The sequence below is a fragment of the Erpetoichthys calabaricus genome, chromosome 3 (genome assembly GCF_900747795.2).
Source record: "Erpetoichthys calabaricus chromosome 3, fErpCal1.3, whole genome shotgun sequence".
NCBI lineage: Eukaryota > Metazoa > Chordata > Cladistia > Polypteriformes > Polypteridae > Erpetoichthys > Erpetoichthys calabaricus.
This window is the reverse complement of record NC_041396.2, coordinates 294,042,541-294,062,213: the sequence shown is the minus strand read 5'-3', so window position 1 is coordinate 294,062,213 and position 19,673 is coordinate 294,042,541. Positions and strand designations below refer to the sequence as shown.

The following is a 19,673-nucleotide window of genomic DNA, read 5'->3' as shown; positions in this document are numbered from 1 at the left end:
GGCCCTTCATCCCCATAGCAAGAGGCTTTCACTCCAACACTGACAAAAAAATAAATAAATACACACTAAAATTTGCAGATCACCAAAACTAAGAAACTGGTGATCTGGAGGAGTGTTCTGTGGTCAAATGAAACAAAAAACTGAACTGTTTAGCCATGATGACCACTACCATGAATGGTGGAAGAAGACTGAAGCTTTTAAGCCAAAGAACACTGTCCTAGCTGAGAAACACAATTAAGGGGACAGGGTGGGCAAGTTTTGCTGGAAAAGTTACATGGCACTATGAGGAAAGAAGGACCCATTGAACATTCTGAAGCAACGTCTCAAATCATCAGCCAGAAAATTTGCAAATGTGTCTTCCAGCAGGACAATGAAGCGAAGCATACTTGCAAAGTGAGGAAATGGCTTAAAGACAACAAGGTGAAAGTACTGGGGTGGCCATCACAAGGCCGTGAGTGGAATCTCACAAAATGTAGGAGCTGAATTGAAAATGAATGTCAGAGTAAGGAGGCCCACAAACCCAACTGCCTTGCTGTACAAACTTTTTACGCAGGTGTGAAAAAATGCTGTAAAGTAAGAATGCTTTCACAAATATAAATTCTAATTGTTTATGTTTATCAGTTTGCAAAATGCAAAGTGAGCTAACAGAACAACAATTTTAACTCCAATCAATATTTGGTGCAACTCCCCTTTGCCTTCAAACCAGCATCAAATCTTATAGGTACACTTGCACAAAGTCAGGGATTTTGTAGGATTCTAGTCAGACGTATGATTAACCAAATATACCAACCAGGTGCTAATCATCATTTTCATATGTAGACTGAAACAGAAACAGCTGAGTAGGAGGCTTAAAACTGGGTGAGGAACACCAAGGTGAGGTTGTAGAAGAGAGTTTCGTGTCACATAAATGCAGAGCAACAAGACACAAGGTCGTTAGACTACATCTGCAAGGTCCCAGGCAAAGATTTCAAAGCAGACTGGGGTTTCAAGATGTGCCGCTCAAACATTTTTGAAGAAGGAAAGAAGAAACGGGCAACGTTGAGGACCGCAGGCGCAGTGGTCGGCCAAGGAAACAGTGTGGCAGATGAAAGACACATCATGCTTACTTCCTTTCAAAATCCGAAGATGTCCAGCAGAGCTATCAGCTCAGAACTGGCAGAAACATGTGGGACTCTAGTACACCCATCTACTGTCCACAGAGATGTCTGGCCAGGAGAGGTCTTCATGGAAGAATTACGGCAAAAAAGCCATTCCTTTGATGTGAAAACAAAGCCAAGCGACTCATCTATGCACAAAAACATAAGAACTGGGGTGCAGAAAAATGGCAGTGGGTGCTCTGGACTGATGAGTCAAAATTTGAAATATTTGGATGTAGTAGAAGGCAGCTTCTTCGCCAAATTAGTGTCTGCAGGCAACAGTGAAGAATCGTGGAGGTTACTTGCAAGTTTGAAGCTGCATTTCTGCAAATGGAGGTGGGGATTTGGTCAGAATTATGGTATCCTCAATGCTAAGAAATACAAGCTGATACTTATCCATCATGCAATACCATCAGGGAGGCATCTGAGGGGCCCCAAATTTATTCTGCAGGAGGACGCCGACCCCAAAAATACAGCCAATGTCATTAAGATCTATCTTCAGCATGAAGAAGAGCAAGCAGTCCTGGAAGTGATGGTATGGGCCACACTGATCTCAACATCATTTGAGTGTGTCTGGGATTACATGAAGAAACTGAAGGAGCTGAGGCAGCCTATGTCCACAGAAGATCTGGGGTTAGTTCTCCAAGATGTTTGGAACAACTTACCTGCCGAGTTTCTTCAAAAACTGTGCAGATGTCAATCAAAAACTGTGCAAATGTCAATCAATTCAAAAAGAATTGATGCCGTATTGAAGGCAAAGGGTCGTCACACCGAATATTGATTTGATTTAGACTTCTGTTCAGTTCATTCATTTTGCATTGTTAATTGATAACTATTAACACTTCTATTTGTGTAAGCACTATTAGTTTACAGCATTTTCACACCTGCCTGAAACCTTTGCACAGTACTGTACATTAGTTCAGCCAGAAGGAATGGGCAAAAAAATCCAACTATGTGGAAGGCGACTAAGCGTTCGATTCAAAATTTAAAATACTAAAAGTATATGGGAACCTGCTGAAATTGTGAAGTAGTAAATAAAGCCTGACATGAGTGTCACTCAACTATTATTCTGACATTATTAACACTTAGGGAAATAAAGGAGATACCCTAATTGACTTAACAAAGGGAATGAATGATAACATAACATGAATGAAGTTGTGAAAAGTCTTTAGCCGAAGTATAAAGATGACAACTGCTTTTAGCACAGCTAACGAACCCTCAGCAGAAAATGTATAGCACATACTAGTCTGGTCCTTTCAGATTTTTTTTCTTTTTTATAAAATACTAGGGGGCACTGTGCCCTGCTCGCCAACACCTGGGCAGGTGCTACGCACTAGCCACTTCGTGGCTCTGCCCACTTGAGTATGGGGAAGCGGATGTACAATTTAAACAGATTGTTATTTTCATGGGAGTTGATATTTGATACCTGACTGAATTGTCGTAGCAGTGGTAGTGCTGCTGCTTTGCAGTAAGGAGTCTGTGGAAGACTGTGGGTTCGCTTCCTAGTTCCTCCCTGTCTGGATAGCGCTTTGAGTACTGAGAAAAGCGCTATATAAATGTAATGAATTATTATTATTAATTGTTGCAGGACCACAGATTCTCAGAGCATATGGTCCAGAATCGTGTAAATCTACGTTCTGAGCATTGAATGATGCGAACACGATCAGATTATTGTAGATTTGGATATTTTGCCTGTAGTGTTTGTGGATTTCACTTTCACCAAACAACAAATCTTTAAATTCTCTCAGACAGGCCTCTTCATTAGGAAGAAGCACTACTTTTTCCTAATGGCAATACGAATTAGACAATCTACAAGTCTCCGACTTAAACTTTAAAGCTGAATAATATCTACATACTTTTGTTATATCATCTACGTCCATGGAGTAATAATTTCCATAAGTTTGCGCTAATGAGCTCTTTATTTTCAGTTTTTTGAGACTTTCACATTTTATTCAGATAAAATAAATCTTCTTTTACTGGGAACTTTAAGTGAGGAAAACATAAAAATTCATAAGAGCTGAGAGCGCAGGAACTCACAAATTCACACAAATGAGAGGCGAGAAGACCGTGGGCGTGTGTTGTTAACGTGAAATGGTCGAGAGGAGGGTGGGACTTGAAAAAATCTCTTGGCAATAGTCTCAAGATTTTCTTTTATAATAGAGAGACATGGTTTCAGTCAAAGATGTCCCGGCCATGTTGCAGAACCCAAGGAAATTACAAATAACCACCTACAATCAAACAGGTCAATCCCACTGCAAATAATACTTTTAAGCATCTGCATCCCCAAAAATCTTTCCAGAAAAAGGGAGAGTCCTCCTTACACAGAAAAGCAATTAAGACCCAAGCAAAGACTTTAATGGTCGCCTTTATTAAAACATGGGTAACACATACAGCAAATACAAATCAGATGAAAAATAATTTGGTCCTTAAGTTTAGAAGGGGGGGAAAAATCTATACCTACAAATAACTCATAACTTTATAAATATGTAGACAGCAGGGGTTACAAATTGCCGACTTTTTTGAGTCCTACCCTATGCAGTGGCCTTCGTTGCCACACAAACTACCTAACTGGCCTGAACTAAACTGCTACTGGTTAAGAGAAGGTAGTTAGGATACTCAGCGGTTGACCTCACATTCATACTTTTTAGAGATGATACTAATAGTTTAGGGCTATTTGCAATAATTGGTGTAAAAAGCAGAAACGAAGTCTGATCTTATTGTATTGTTAGCTTTCATTGGTGTTGAAAGGTGGTGCCATTTTTCAGCAGCCACATAACACAAACGTGGGAGCAGTGAGCTGTGTGATGAAGGCTGATATGGAGATCAAAAGGGCTGCCAGAGCTTTTTGTTGGGGCAACAGGACAAATTTCTGTTAAATGTTTTCCACAAAGAGGAAAACTACTACTGTGATGACATTTTGACCCCCTGGCTTCTTGTCTGTGTCTCCTGTAAAGCATAAGACTCTGGGGGAAAAAGCTGCTTAAAAAACCAAAGGAAGGGGGGGCAAGGCTATAAAGAACTTTATTAGTTAATTAAAGGAGAAAGAAATTGGACATGTTAAGATAACTTTAAATAAGAATCTATGAGAAGTAATCCCCAATTAATGGGGATCCCATGTCAGTTTAACAAGTTTCATTCAAACTGCTTGCCCAGCAAGATTCTCACTTAGTGTCTACAGGATGGGGAGGGGGGTTTGGGGGATTGGGGATAAGAAGTAAGGGGACGCAAAAATTGTTCTGCAAATGTGAAGACATACAGTCTAGTGATAGGTCAACAAGCAGCAGCTACTAAAATACAAATAAAAATAAGGTAGAGGTAAGGCTGCTGTTCTTAGTACTTCTCCCTGTCATACAGCAGGCTACTGATCCTAGATGGAGCCACTTCTGCACAGACATCTGTGTGCAAGAGTGCCAATGAACGTGAACGTACTTCCCCTGGACCAAGCCACACCTGTGTGAACCACCACTGACCGAAGCCTGTGCAAATTTGCGTATCCCTGAAATGGTCCGTTCCCATGAATGACCGGCCGAGCCCCACTCTCTGGAGACCACTCTCCACCCATCGATTAGGGGCCAGGACACGTGTGCTATATGCTTATGTGTTTCTAATGCCCAGCGCCTGTTCCAGCTCTTGTCTTCGCTGCTGAACCTAAACAGGAAAACAAAGAGGAGGCGGTGAAGGCTAAATTGGGACATAATAGAGATGCATAGGCAGGACAGAACAGGATTTAGAGACAATTACATTAGCACTATAATGAGTGGAATTCTACTGAAGAGCAAGCAAAACCTGAGCACTGGCTATAAGGAAGCCTGGTGCTGTGACGTTACCTTAGAGTAGAAATATCTACAGACTGCTTCTTGAGCCCAAGGCTGGAAATAAAATTCAGCTCGACGCTCCTCCTCTGGGTTACCCACAATGTCAGTCATAGTCTGTGGAATTGATAAGATGGCACAAAACATCAGAAATAATGAAGTCATACTTCTTGAATGTTTAGAAAAATACCATAACTGCACCAATGATGCCTAATGCTTCTTTAAAGATGAAAACAGAACTCTAAAAGAACCCCCTAAATGAAGACCTGAGTGTTAAAATTAACTACTCCGTGAATCAAACTGTAAGAGCCAATCTTAGAAAGTTAATGCTTTAACTCTTTTAGGGCGGATGTTGACTTTTGTCGACAGGAGGGGTTGAAGGCTAATGTCGACAAAAGTCGACATCCAGGGATAGGGGGGCGACAATCAGCTGTTAACGGTGACAAATCTCACTGTCACGTTACAGGCATTCCCTCTGTGCTTGGAGGAATGCTAGACTCGTTGACTCGGCAACTAAACCTTGCGTGTGCGTGAGTTGCGAAATGTAAACAAAGGCAAGATGGCACCGACATGTGAAAAGGCAGCGAAGCAACTGCAGAAAAGAAAACACTCGGCAGACGATGTTTTGTGCATTATCGCGGAGTCGGACTCTTCATTTTTCAGAATCGGATTTTATTGGCAGTGATCAGGAGATCGAGCAAGAGAGTGAGAAGCAGGCATCAGCTGATCAGACACCAGCCGATGCTGCGCCAGCGGATCTGCTGCCAGTTGAGTGCCTTCGCGCAGCCGATGCATCTACGGCAAGGTTCACATGGGATAAATACACAGACATTGATCCGTTGAGAGCCGATCTGGCTACCGGAGTTTACAAGACGGCATGGCTTGCTGTTGGACACGACAGATCACCAGCTGCTGTACTTCAGGCTGCTCTCTCCTGATGCTGCTTTTCAGCTACTGTCAGACGAGACAAACAGGTAGGCAGAGATTTTTTTTGAATTGCGGGCTGCGTTTGCATCGCATTCTCGTTTTTCAAAGTGGAAACCCACAACGAAAGACGAGATGAAGCGCACTGTGGCATTAGAAATAGAGATGGGACAGAACTGGTGATATAACTTCAGGGAGCATTGGTCCAAACGTGTTTTGTCCCCTGGTGGCTTAGGTACGTGCTGCTGCAAAGTTTTATTCACTTCTGTAATACAGTAATCCCTCTTCCATCGCGGGGGTTGCGTTCCAGAGCCACCCGCGAAATAAGAAAATCCGCGAAGTAGAAACCATATGTTTATATGGTTATTTTTATATTGTCATGCTTGGGTCACAGATTTGCGCAGAAACACAGGTTGTAGAGAGACAGGAACGTTATTCAAACACTGCAAACAAACATTTGTCTCTTTTTCAAAAGTTTAAACTGTGCTCCATGACAAGACAGAGATGACAGTTCCGTCTCACAATTAAAAGAATGCAAACATATCTTCCTCTTCAGCGGAGTGCGCGTCAGAGAGAGAAAAGCAAAAAAATCAATAGGGCTGTTTTAAGTATGCGAAGCACCACCGGTACAAAGCTGTTGAAGGCGGCAGCTCACACCCCCTCCGTCAGGAGCAGAGAGAGAGAGACAGAGAAAAACAAAGTCAAAAATCAATACGTGCCCTTTGAGCTTTTAAGTATGCGAAGCACCGTGCAGCATGTCGCTTCAGGAAGCAGCTGCACAAAAGATAGCAACGTGAAGGTGTACGAACAGCCTCCCTGCTCACACCCCCCTACGTCAGCGCAAGAGAGAGAGAGAGAGAGAGAGAAAGTAAGTTGGGTAGCTTCTCAGCCATCTGCCAATAGCGTCCCTTGTATGAAATCAACTGGGCAAACCAACTGAAGAAGCATGTACCAGAAATTAAAAGACCCATTGTCCTCAAAAATCCGCGAACCAGCAAAAAATCCGCGATATATATTTAAATATGCTTACATATAAAATCCGCGATAGAGTGAAGCCGTGAAAGGCGAAGCGCGATATAGCGAGGGATCACTGTAAACAGAAGCAAATCCCATGGGGTGAGCCAGGCTATAATGCCATACATAAAGTTCATAAAGTTTCAGAAGATGAAAAGAGGTGACAATACGGCTTTCATGCAGGCAGAAAACTTGGTGGCAGTGGCATGGCACGATGGCAAATGGGTGACTTGTCTCTCTACAGTACACACTAACAATATATGTGAGAAAGTGCAGCAACAGACAATTGAAAAATAGGCACCAAAGCAACACATATTGTAAGGAGTGCAATGTGGCAATGACTGAAATTGGCTGCTTTGAGCGAGATCAGACTTTGCTGTGTAAAATGTATGTGATATGTATGTGAAATCATAGAGTATGCAGGCTCATACAACATGCAAGACAGTAACATTTGTCAAAAGTAAATATTTTTTGTTGATTTGATATGTTAAACAATTGCTTTGTGTTCTTTTTTAAAAAATGTTAGTTTTTGGAAAAATATTCAGCCCTGGGAGAAAAGAAACAAAAAAAAAATTAGCCCTAAAAGTGTTAAGTTAAAGTCATACTAGCGTTTGCTTAATTTGAATAGAATATAATCTTCTTTCATAGCTAAAGATTGTGGTATAGCCTTTCACCCCCTGTAAGTTAACAGGAGCTAGAACTTTCTTAGCTATATATACGATACAGTGTGTTAATTAAGTCTGTGTGTGTTTTGCAATAGTCCCATTGCTAGAATGGACAGAAAGACCCATTTGCAGTTTATAAATGGGATAGGCATACAGTTTTCTAACCGTTTAGAAATGGTTCAGCTGTATAAGGAAAACTTAAAGAAATGAAACAAGATATTTAAGCTTTAAACAGAACTTTTCTTTTCTTTGCTATATCAATTTTTTTTTCTCTATTTCTGTGTGAACTGTTTTACTTGGAAATTTTACTAAAGCTTTTAAAAACAAAGATATTTTGCCTGTGGAATCATTTCAAAGCGTCAAGTTATTGCCAGAATCCCATGAAGCAAACTAAAGTTGCAGAACTTTGGTAATTTGGATAAAAGCAGCTACACATACGTTTATTAAATGGAAGGCTTAATTGAAACCCTTTCACTTGCATAAAAAGTTCATGTTTAAAAATAACAAGCAAAACACATCATAAGAAAACAACGTATCACATTGTAAGTCTAATTAAATTAAATGACAACTCACAAGCAGGTTAAGAAATCACTCATTACTATGAAATCCAAAACATTGAACTTGGACAGTATAGTTTCTTAAAGGGAGAAATAAAAAGCAACACGGTAGAACGCTAGGAAATGTAGTCACTGTAGCTGCATTAAAAACAATCATTTGAACACGAGAACAATCTGGACGAGAACAGGCCATTCAGCCCAACAAAACTCACCAGTTCTATCTACTTCTTCTAAAAAAACATCAAGTCGAGTTTTGAAGGTCCCTAAAGTCCTTCTGTCTACCACACTATTTAGTCAATTATTCCATGTGTCTGTGGTTCTCTGTGTGAAGTAAAACTTCCTAATGTTTGTACAAAGTTTACCCTTCACAAGTTTCCAACTGTGTCCCCATGCTCTTGATGAACTCATTTTAAAGTCACTGTCTCGATCCACTGGACTAATTCATTTCATAATTTTAAACACTTCAGTCAGGTCTCCTTTTAATCTCCTTTGTCATAAACTGTAAAGGCGCAGCTCTTTCAATCTTTCCTCATAACTCATCCCCTGTAGCCCTGAATCAGCCTAGTCACTCTTCTCTGGACCTTTTCTAGTGCTGTTATGTCCTTTTAGTAGCCTGGAGACCAAAACTGCACACAGGACTCCAGATGAGGCCTCACCAGTGCGTGATACAGTGGATCTGTACTCCACACATCAAGGCACTATATAAGCGGACATTCTGTTAGCCTTCTTAATGGCTTCTGAACAGTGCCTGGCAGTCATTGTGTATTAAAATCTCACAATTTTACTTCCTAGTTGTTTTACATTTACTGATATTAAATTTCATCTTCAACAAATCTACCCGAGCCTGTATGCTCTCCAAGTCTCTCTGCGATGATTTAATGGATCCCAAATTATCTGATGGGTGACACCTGCAAATTTAACCAGTTTGTTACTTATATTCCTGTCCTATCAGTTAAACAAATTCTGCTCATTCGTCAATCCTTGATAGCAAAGTAATTGAATTCATGGTCCACATTGTTTCTGTTGTACCTTAATTTGCCTTTATCAAACTCAGCCCTGGTAACAACAGATCTCAACATGGATAAGTTCATTAAATGAAAAAAACAAGAGTGACTGAGACATATGACATAAGCATCAAAACTCAGGAAATGTCAGAGATTGCTTAGCAGTAGTAGCAGCTTTAAAATATTGGTACACCCATCAAGAAGTTACTCAACTATCATTTGAGTAAACTGATATTGGCATTTATAAATATCAAAATACAATGCAGGGCCTGAACTTTATTGTGTGATGGACATGGGGATTTATCCACTATAACAGCACATGAAGGAAATTTTATAATCTTGAGGGGATTTCAGCATAGGATTTATAAAGGATTGATATCAACATGGGGGCGGCATGGTGGCGCAGTGGTAGCACTGCTGCCTCGCAGTAAGGAGACCTGGATTCGCTTCCCGGGACCTCCCTGAGTAGAGCTTGCACTGTGTCTGTGCCAGTTTCCTCCAAGTGCTCCGGTTTCCTCCGACAGTCCAAAGACATGCAGGTTAGGTGCACTGGCGATCCGAAATTGTCCCTAGGGTGTGCTTGGTGTGTGGGTGTGTGTTCCCTGCGGTGGGCTGGCACCCTGCCCTGCGCCCTGTGTTGGCTGGGATTGGCTTCAGAAGGCCCTCCGTGACCCTGTAGTTAGGATATAGCGGGTTGGATAATGGATATCAACATGGACTATCCAATTTATCTTATAAAATTTATTCTGACATTTTCTCTGAACTCCCAACATTTCCCAACTGGTGAATTCCAACACAATTCAGGATACTGAACATTAGTTTGGCTTCAAAAGCAAAAGGAATGACACCGAATTAAGCGTTTGCATATCTGTATTTAGCAATGAGGCATGTTGTTTTCCCTGTCCTGCTGTCATATTTACAGTGCTTTGTGCTTCGAAGCACAAAATACATTTTATTTTGGCATTAAAAATTGGAGCAGCTCATTTCATTGCCAATGTAGACAAGCCAATTAGCCACTTCATTTAAAAACTGTCCTCAGCTTTTACTTGCTACAAGTTCAGTGTGCCAGTGCATGCAACATATTTTCTGCGACCACAAACTGTAAAAACTGGTTAGAAAATGGATGGATGCTTGTTTAATTCCATTATAGGACACGCATTAAAAAGAAATTCATCAGGCCATCACCATGTCTCCTCTTACAACATCATGACACTACAAGTTGAATGATTAAAACTTGCAACAAATCAGTCACATCATTGTGATTACAAAGCATCAATGAAGCTATTTATTAAATCTTTAAGGGCAGATGTTGTCTTTTGTCAACACAAGGGGTTGAGAATGGATATCAGAGGCAGAGGGCGACCCTCTTTGCTCGGAGGACTGTTAGACTCGACTTGACATTGAAACTCTGTGTGTGCATGAGTAACGTAGAGTAAGCTTCGTCTATAATGGCATCGACAAATGGGAGGAGAGAGTGAAGCAAATGCACAAAGTGAAATACTCTCTGTGTATTATTTATTTTTTACGTATTATTGCTGAATAAGACTCTAACTTATCGAACTCCGATTTTGATACAAGTGATATGAATACAGAAAACAAAGGCAGGTACTTGCATCAGCTGACTGGTACCCGGCTGATCGTAGTGATGGACACACTCTTGTGCAGCTGACACACCTACAAAAACAATCACCTTGGGAGGACTACACAGACATCGATCTGTGGGAGACAAGCTAGCAACTGGACTTCACCAAACGACGCAGCCTGCTGGTGGACAAAGCGGATTAGCAGCCACTTGACTACTTCAAGCATTTTTTTTTTTTTTAATCAGAAATTGCCTTTCAGCTTATGAGTGATGGGACAAACAAGTATGTAATAAGTATGTGAATATGCCTATTGTAGGGGCTCCTACAACATAAAGAGTGACATTTTTCATAAATAAGTATTTTATGTTAATTTATATGTGAAACCTTTGCTTTGTGTACTTTTTTTTAGAAAACTTGAGTTTTTTAGAAAAATATTCAGCCCTGGGACAAAAGGATGTAAAAACAATTAGCCCTAAAAGAGTTAACTAAGTCCATAATGGAATAAAAGATATAATAGCGAAGGCCTGTTTTTCAGTTTTCGCTTTTTAAAAAGTAATGATAAGCACTATTCCCTTAGTCACATGCTTAAATTCTCCTGTGTTGAAGAAAAAGTATTTCTACGCATGACTTCTTTTTGACGTGGTGATGCGGTGCTGTACTACCATCACCTGAGACATTTTTATATGAAGTTCTTATTCACATTTTTCTGAGAGAGAGAGAGAGAGAGAGAGAGAGAGAGAGAGAGAGAGAGGGAGAGAGAGAGAGAGAGAGAGAGAGAGAGAGAGAGAGAGAGAGAGAAAGAGAGAGAGAGAGAGAAGTAATACTTTTTATGTATTACTATTCCCGAGTAATTAGACTCATGCATGATTGGCAAATAGACTAATACCGACTGTCACTCAGTACTACGGATAATGAAAAAAGTTAGAACCGTTATGTTTTTGGAAAATTGGTATTGGCTTATACCTAAAGTACCAGTACTTTTGACATCCCTACTCTAAACATTCTGTTCAGACCCACTCACATTAGCAGAAATAAATAAATAAAGACAAAGCACTCAAATAGTACACTCTGTTCTATGCCTGAACCACTTGACATCACTCTCCCCTGAAATACAAACCTTCAGATCCCGGCACTGTGACTGCAGCCAATCATTGATGAACCCTTGAGGATCCCTGGCAAAGCTCAGCATGAACTCCCTTTGGGTCTTCAGTTGGTTAATTGTTTCAATGGTCTCATGAATCTGGTAAAAGCAACAAAAATTATAGAATGACATGAGGGTTTAGAAACAAAAAACAAATTTGAAATAACAAATAATGCAACTACTTATTGTGTCCGATTATTTTTTTTATTGAATGAAAAGAAACTATTATAGCAGAGATCTTCACATTTTCCATCATGGTAGTTTTATGTTACCTATGGGTGGGGGTCGATGCAGTTTTACTGAAATGTGTACAACAGAATGCATTGCTTCTCCATTCCCGCTAACATCAGCAATACTACAGAATTCCTGATACAAACAGCACTGTCCGTATTGCAGTTAAGCAATTAAGTGTTCATAATGAAAAGAAAGTTTAATAAAAAAAAGTAATTTGCAAGCACTGTCCCAGGAATGTAACATGCTCCTCAAAACTTCAAACTAGGGCTCTCTGCACTTAAGGACTCTTTTTTCTGTTCCAGCAAGGACAATTACAAGAATTTTGCATAAAACAGTAGAGGGAGTAAAGGAGACTGAAAATACCACAGATAAAGTACCCTAGGTAAAAGTTTGTGTAAAACACTATCTTAAGATCAACACTTTAAGGCAGACCTGTTCATTACCAATATTTAGTCAATTACCTGTGTGAAATCATAAGGTACAGAATTAGGCATAAACAATGGCCCAAATGCGAGAGAGAGAGAGAGAGAGAGAGAGAGAGTCTCCATCCACCTGGACAACAAAGACACAGTCCATGAATCAGCCCAACTGCTGAATCTAAAAACCGTCCAAGGGGACTCCTACTGTATTCTTATACTATATACTATCTATATACTATTCTTCAGTTTCCAGATCTTTATTGAAAGTATTATTCAGTGAGACTTTTGACTATGAAGCAAAGATTGTTTTAAGACTGTACATCCAGACTTTACAGTTCCCTATTTTCTATTTAATTTAGCTAATTTGCTATTATTCCATTTAAAAAAAATAATGCTTTGCTTTTAAATTTCTATACTACTACTTCTTTCGGCTGCTCCCGTTAGGGGTTGCCACAGCGGATCATCTTCTTCCATATCTTTCTGTCCTCTGCTTGTTCAGTTACACCCATCACCTGCATGTCCTCTCTCACCACATCCATAAGCCTTCGCTTAGGCCTTCCTCTTTTCCTCTTCCCTGGCAGCTCTATCCTTAGCATCCTTCTCCCAAAATACCCAGCATCTCTCCTCTATACCTGTCCAAACCAACACAATCTCACCTCTCTGACTGTCTCCCAACTGCTCAACTTGAGCTGACCCTCTAATGTACTAATTTCTAATCCTATCCATCCTCGTCGCATACCCAGTGCAAATCTTAGCATCTTTAACTCCAGCTCTGTCTCCTGCTTTATGGTCAGTGCCACCATCCCCAACCCATATAACATAGCTGGTCTCACTACCATCCTGTAGACCTTCCTTTCACTCTTGTTGATACCCGTCTGTCACAAATCACTCCTGACACTCTTCTCCACTCATTCCACCCTGCCTGCACTCTCTTCTTCACCTCTCTTACACAACCCCCATTACTCTGTACTGTTGATCCCAAGTATTTAAACTCATCCACCTTCGCCAACTCTACTCCCCTCATCCTCACCATTCCACTGACCTCCCTCTCATTCTCACACATGTATTCTGTCTTGTTCCTACTGACCTTCATTCTTCTCCTCTCTAGAGCATATCTCCACCTCTCCAGGGTCTCCTCATCCTGCTCCCTACTATCGCTACAGATCACAATGTCATCAGCAAATATCATATTCCATGAGGACTCCTGTCTAATCTAGTCTGTCAACCTGTCCATCACCATTGCGAATAAAGGGTTCAGAGCCAATCCCTGATGTAATCCCACCTCCAACTGGAATGTATCCGTCACTCCTACCACAGACCTCACCACTGTCACACTTCCCTCATACATATCCTGTACAACTCTTATATATTTCTCTGCCACTCCCGACTTCCTCATACAAAACCACTGCTCCTCTCGAGGCACTCTGTCATATGCTTTCTCCAGGCCCACAAAGACACAATGCAACTCCTTCTGGCTTTCTCTAAACTTCTCCATCAACATCCTCAGAGCAAACATTGCATCTGTGGTGCTCTTTCTTGGCATGAAACCATCCTGCTGCTCGCTAATCATCACCTCACTTCTTAACCGAGCTTCCACTACTCTTTCCCATAACTTCATGCTGTGGCACATCAATTTTATTCCCCTGTAGTTACTGCAGTCCTGCACATCCCCCTTATTCTTAAACATTGGCACCAGTACACTACTTCTCCACTCCTCAGGCATCCAGACTGCCATCTCTCCTAAACACCTCCATGCTTCCATAAGTATGTCATTTGGACCAACGGCCATTCCATTTTCATCCTCTTCATACCTCTTCATTACTTCCTCCTTGCTAATCCATTGCACTTCCTGATTCACTATCTTTTAAATTTCTATACTGTCTGAGTATATTCTATACATTGAGTGTCTGAAATAATAAAGTACATATAGGACACCTGGAGTCGAAAGACTGAGACGGTCTTTCCTCACAAGGTTAGCAGGTTGAGGCAGGACACCCCCCGAACAGAAGGTAAAATCACCCAGGAAGGTTATGTTCATGCTGAAGCTAAAAAGTCCATGTTTGGAGCACTAAGGATTGTCAGGCTGTACAGGCATCTCTTATAATCACCATGTGTGTGTGTGTGTGTGTGTGTGTGTGTGTGTGCGCGAAGTAAGCTTAGTATGTGTGAGTAGACCAATCCATAACTAATTTGGTCAGCTCCACTCATTCATGACAGTATAGTACTTATATATGAGTTGAGACTTCACTTGTTCAGTTAGGGTTCTTACTGAGGAGTGGTGTTTTTCACATGAAAAGTGTACAGGAAAACATTCCACAAATTTCCTTTAAGATTTACACACTTCACTAATGTTAACATTAACTTACCTGAATAACAATATCTGTACCTTTTTGCTAATGCCTAGAGAGATGGGCAAATTCCTTTATCAATCATGTCAGAAAAAAAAATTAAATTCTAACACCTGGCACCTGGTTGGTCTTGAATGGTATCAGATCATTGTTATAACCTCTGACATCATCCTCATCTGACAAACTACAGTAAAACAGATTCACATGTTAAATATACCGAGAACCTCTATACCATCCACTGCTCAGGAAAACACACAGCCTATGTGGAAGAGTAATTTTAAGGTAACATAGCATTCATCTTTAAGAAATAGCATAAATAGATAGATAGATAGATAGATACTTTATTAATCCCAATGGGAAATTCACATTCTTCAGCAGCAGCATACTGATACAATAAATAATATTAAATTAAAGAATGATAATAATACAGGTGAAAAAAAAAAAAAAACAGACAATAACTTTGTATAATGTTAAATGTTAACGTTTACCCCCCCTGGTGGAATTAAAGAGTCGCATAGTTTGGGGGAGGAACGATCTCCTCAGTCTGTCAGTGGAGCAGGACAGTGACAGCAGTCTGTCGCTGAAGCTGCTCTTCTGTCTGGAGATGACATTATTTAGTGGATGCAGTGGATTCTCCATAATTGATAGGAGCCTGCTGAGCGCCCTTCGCTCTGCCACAGATGTTAAACTGTCCAGCTCCATGCCAACAATAGAGCCTGCCTTCCTCACCAGTTTGTCCAGGCGTGAGGCGTCTTTCCTCTTAATGCTGCCTCCCCAGCACACCACTGCGTAGAAGAGGGCGCTCGCCACAACTGTTTGATAGAACATCTGCAGCATCTTATTGCAGATGTTGAAGGAAGCCAGCCTTCTAAGGAAGTATAACCGGCTTTGTGCTTTCTTGCACAGCGCATCAGTATTGGCAGTCCAGTCTAATTTATCATCAGCTGCACTCCCAGATATTTATAGGTCTGCACCATCTGCACACAGTCACCTTTGATGATCACTGGGTCTATGAGGGGTCTGGGCCTCCTAAAATCCACCACCAGCTCCTTGGTTTTGCTGGTGTTCAGGTGTAGGTGGTTTGAGTCGGACCATTTAACAAAGTCATTGATTAGGTCCCTATACTCCTCCTCCAGCCCATTCCTGATACAGCCCACGATAGCAGTGTCATCAGCGAACTTTTGCACATGGCAGGACTCCGAGTTGTATTGGAAGTCCGATGTATATAGGCTGAACAGGACCGGAGAAAGTACAGTCCCTTGTGGCGCTCCTGTGTTGCTGACCACAATGTCAGACGTGCAGTTCCCCAAGACGCACATACTGAGGTCTGTCTTTAAGATAGTCCACGATCCATGCCACTAGGTATGAATCTAATCCCATCTCTGTCAGCTTGTCCCTAAGGAGCAGAGGTTGGATTGTGTTGAAGGCGCTAGAGAAGTCTAGAAACATAATTCTTACAGCACCACTGCCTCTGTCCAAATGGGAGAGGGATCGGTTTAGCATATTGATGATGGCATCTTCCGCTCCCACCTTCTCCTGATATGCAAACTGCAGAGGGTCAAGGGCGTGTTGAACCTGTGGCCTCAGGTGGTGAAGCAGCAGCCTCTCCATGGTCTTCATCACATGTGATGTCAGAGCAACAGGCCGAAAGTCATTCAGCTCACTAGGACGTGATACCTTTGGGACTGGGGTGATACAAGATGTTTTCCAAAGCCTCGGGACTCTCCCCTGTTCCAGGCTCAGGTTGAAGATGCGCTGTAGAGGACCCCCCAGCTCCGATGCACAGACCTTCAGCAGTCGTGGCGATACTCCATCTGGACCCGCTGCTTTGCTGGCACGAAGTCTCCTCAGCTCTCTGCTCACTTGCGCTGTTGTTATTATGGGTGGGGATGTTTTCCTATGCTGGTATCAGCAGAAGGATGTGTGGAGGGTGCAGTACTCCGAGGTGAGAGTGAGAGTGGGTTAGGGTGGTCAAACCTGTTAAAAAAGTTGTTCATTTGGTTTGCTCTCTTCACGTCTCTCTCAATGGTGGTACCCCGCTTCGAGCTGCAGCCAGTGATGATCTTCATCCCATCCCACACTTCCTTCATGCTGTTATTCTGCAACTTCTGCTCCAGCTTTCTCCTGTACTGCTCCTTCGCCGCCCTGAGTTGGACTCGGAGTTCCTTCTGCACGCGCTGGAGCTCTGACAGAGTGACCATCAGGTTGTTGGTCACCTCCCTGACTAAGGCCCTTCTCTCCCGATCGCTCAGTTTAGATGGCCGGCCAGCTCTAGAAAAAGTCCTGTTGGTTTTGAACTTCTTCCACTTATGGATGACGGAGGCCACTGTGTTCATTGGGACCTTCAAAGCCACAGAAATTTTTCTGTAACCTTCCCCAGATTTGTGCCTCGAGACAATCCTGTCTCGGAGGTCTACAGACAATTCCTTTGACTTCATGCTTGGTTTGTGCTCTGACATGAACCGTCAACTGTGGGACCTTATATAGACAGGTGTGTGCCTTTCCAAATCATGTCCAGTCAACTGAATTTACCACAGGTGGACTCCAATGAAGCTGGAGAAACATCTCAAGGATGATCAGGGGAAACAGGATGCACCTGAGCTCGATTTGGAGCTTCATGGCAAAGGCTGTGAACACTTATGTACATTTGCTTTCTCAATTTTTTTATTTTTAATAAATTTGCAAAAATCTCAAGTAAACTTTTTTCACGTTGCCATTATGGGGTGTTGTGTGTAGAATTCTGAGGAAAAAAATGAATTTAATCCATTTTGGAATAAGGCTGTAACATAACAAAATGTGGAAAAAGTGATGCACTTTTGTGGGTGTGTGGGTAGTGAATTCCTTCATATATTCTACAACTCTGTAATGGCCAGTATAATTTGTACACGGTAGTGTGCTGAGCAGATAACATCACTTCAACAGAGGCCTACCAAATCAACAAACTAATTAAAAGGGCAGGTCTCAGATATGGGACATAATGTTGACCCACTGGATGTAGTAACAAAGGACAGCATTAAAACTGAGTGCCTTTATGAGCAACGATGCACATCCTCTCTCTGACACACTAACACTGACTTTCAGCCAACAAATTATTCAGAAGAAGTGTGTCAAGAAGCATTATGGGGGGTCCTTCATGCCAACAGCAATATGCCTGCATAATGCCTCACTGTGACTTCCAAAATGGGGGTGGAAGCTCATTAAATAAAGTTTTTGTCTTACCTACCTACCTACCTACCTACCTACCTACCTACCTACCTACCTACCTACCTACCTACCTACCTACCTACCTACCTACCTACCTACCCACCCACCCAAACCCACCCCACCCACCTAAACCCACCCCACCCACCTACCTACCTACCCACCCACCCTTTGTTGTTTGTAATGATGATCTCATTTTTAGGGGAAAAAAATGATTATATTTAATGATACAGTGAGATTCAAAGTGGTGCCAGAAGGGGGCCAATACTGTGAGCACCAAACAATATTCATTAAAAAAAGAAGTTACTTGCGTCTCATACTCCACATCAGTTATCCAGCTGTATGCACACAATATTCAGAAATCAGAGCCGCGCACAAATGTGAAGAGATTTTAGCCAAAATCGAGCTTTTTGAATTGATCCATCCTTCATTACCTGGTCATGCCTTCAATTCAAAAGCTTGGTCCACAAATGTTTTCAAGTTTGTTTAGCAGTGTATGCCAAATGCCTCTCACTGGAATTTTAAGCAGGTGTATGTATGGGAGATAAATGAGGAAAAAAAATGCTGCCATCTGCTGGTGTAAGCTGGAATCACTAAAATGATATATAAACACAGAAGACTTTTCATCCATTTTCCTAACCTGTTTTATCCAGGATAGCTGAAGCCTATCCCAGCCATGGTCACCATTGGCTTGTATCATATCAAACTGTTATTTTGTTAGGGCAGACTGTGGCACAGAGGTAGTTCTGCTGCTTCATAGTAAGACGACCAGGGTTCACGGCTTGGGTCTCCCTGTGTGGAGTTTGCATGTTCTTCCATTGTCTGCATAGGTTTCTGCCCACAATCCAAAGACATGCAGGTTAGGTGAATTGGCATCTTAAATTGGCCCTAGTGTGTGGTTTGGGTGTGTGTCCTGGGTTTATTTCTGACTTGCGCCCTAGAATAGCTGATATAGGCTCCAGCAGACCGCCGCAACCCGATTCAGGATTAAGCAGGTTTGAAAATGACCGAGTGTAATTCTATTATTCATGAAAACATAAGATTAAAAATTTAACTTGGTCATCACTACAAAACATGTGCACCCAAGTAACAAAAATATTTTTGGGTGGAGTATACTTTTAACCAGTCTTGAATTGTTTTGTTTGGTCTAAAGCTCTTTACTCATGATAATCAATTGTGTAACCTTATCTTGTAACTCTTGAGTAAACATCAGACTGGGGACTGTTTGAAACAATAATGCTGACCTCTTTTGAAAGTCACTTTATATAAAAGCATCTGATAAGTGAATAAATTTAACTTTTAAACCTCCTAACAGGCAACATCGGTATGTGGGATTCAAATCAGATTAATGAGGCACCTTCTCTATTCACTGTACCACCCACCTATTTTTAAATATTTTTTCATCAATTTTTTAAAAAACAAATTACAATAAAGGCTGCAGCCCAAACCTAACCAAACTGTAAAAACAAATACAGCAGAGTAATTACTTCTGACGACAGTACACATCTATCACTCTTACAGCAGCAGATCCAGTCCATCGCCCTCATTAAATACAAACTTTTGTTCTCCTTACAAAGTAAATGGCAGTAGCAAAAAAAGTGACACGAGTGGTATGCTTATTTTACAGTTCAAGTA

At 41.4% G+C, this 19,673-nt stretch overlaps 1 protein-coding gene across 1 annotated transcript in view; it reads right to left on the bottom strand.

Annotated features, from left to right (window-relative positions):
* Window positions 1–3,485: 3,485 nt before the first annotated feature.
* Window positions 3,486–19,673, bottom strand: part of smarcd1 (SWI/SNF related, matrix associated, actin dependent regulator of chromatin, subfamily d, member 1) — a 79,108-nt gene continuing 62,920 nt past the window's right edge. The window contains 3 exon segments of the mRNA XM_051925113.1: window positions 3,486–4,784; window positions 4,964–5,065; window positions 11,813–11,935. Coding sequence (XP_051781073.1) covers window positions 4,731–4,784; window positions 4,964–5,065; window positions 11,813–11,935 — 279 coding nt within the window. The 3' untranslated portion in view covers window positions 3,486–4,730.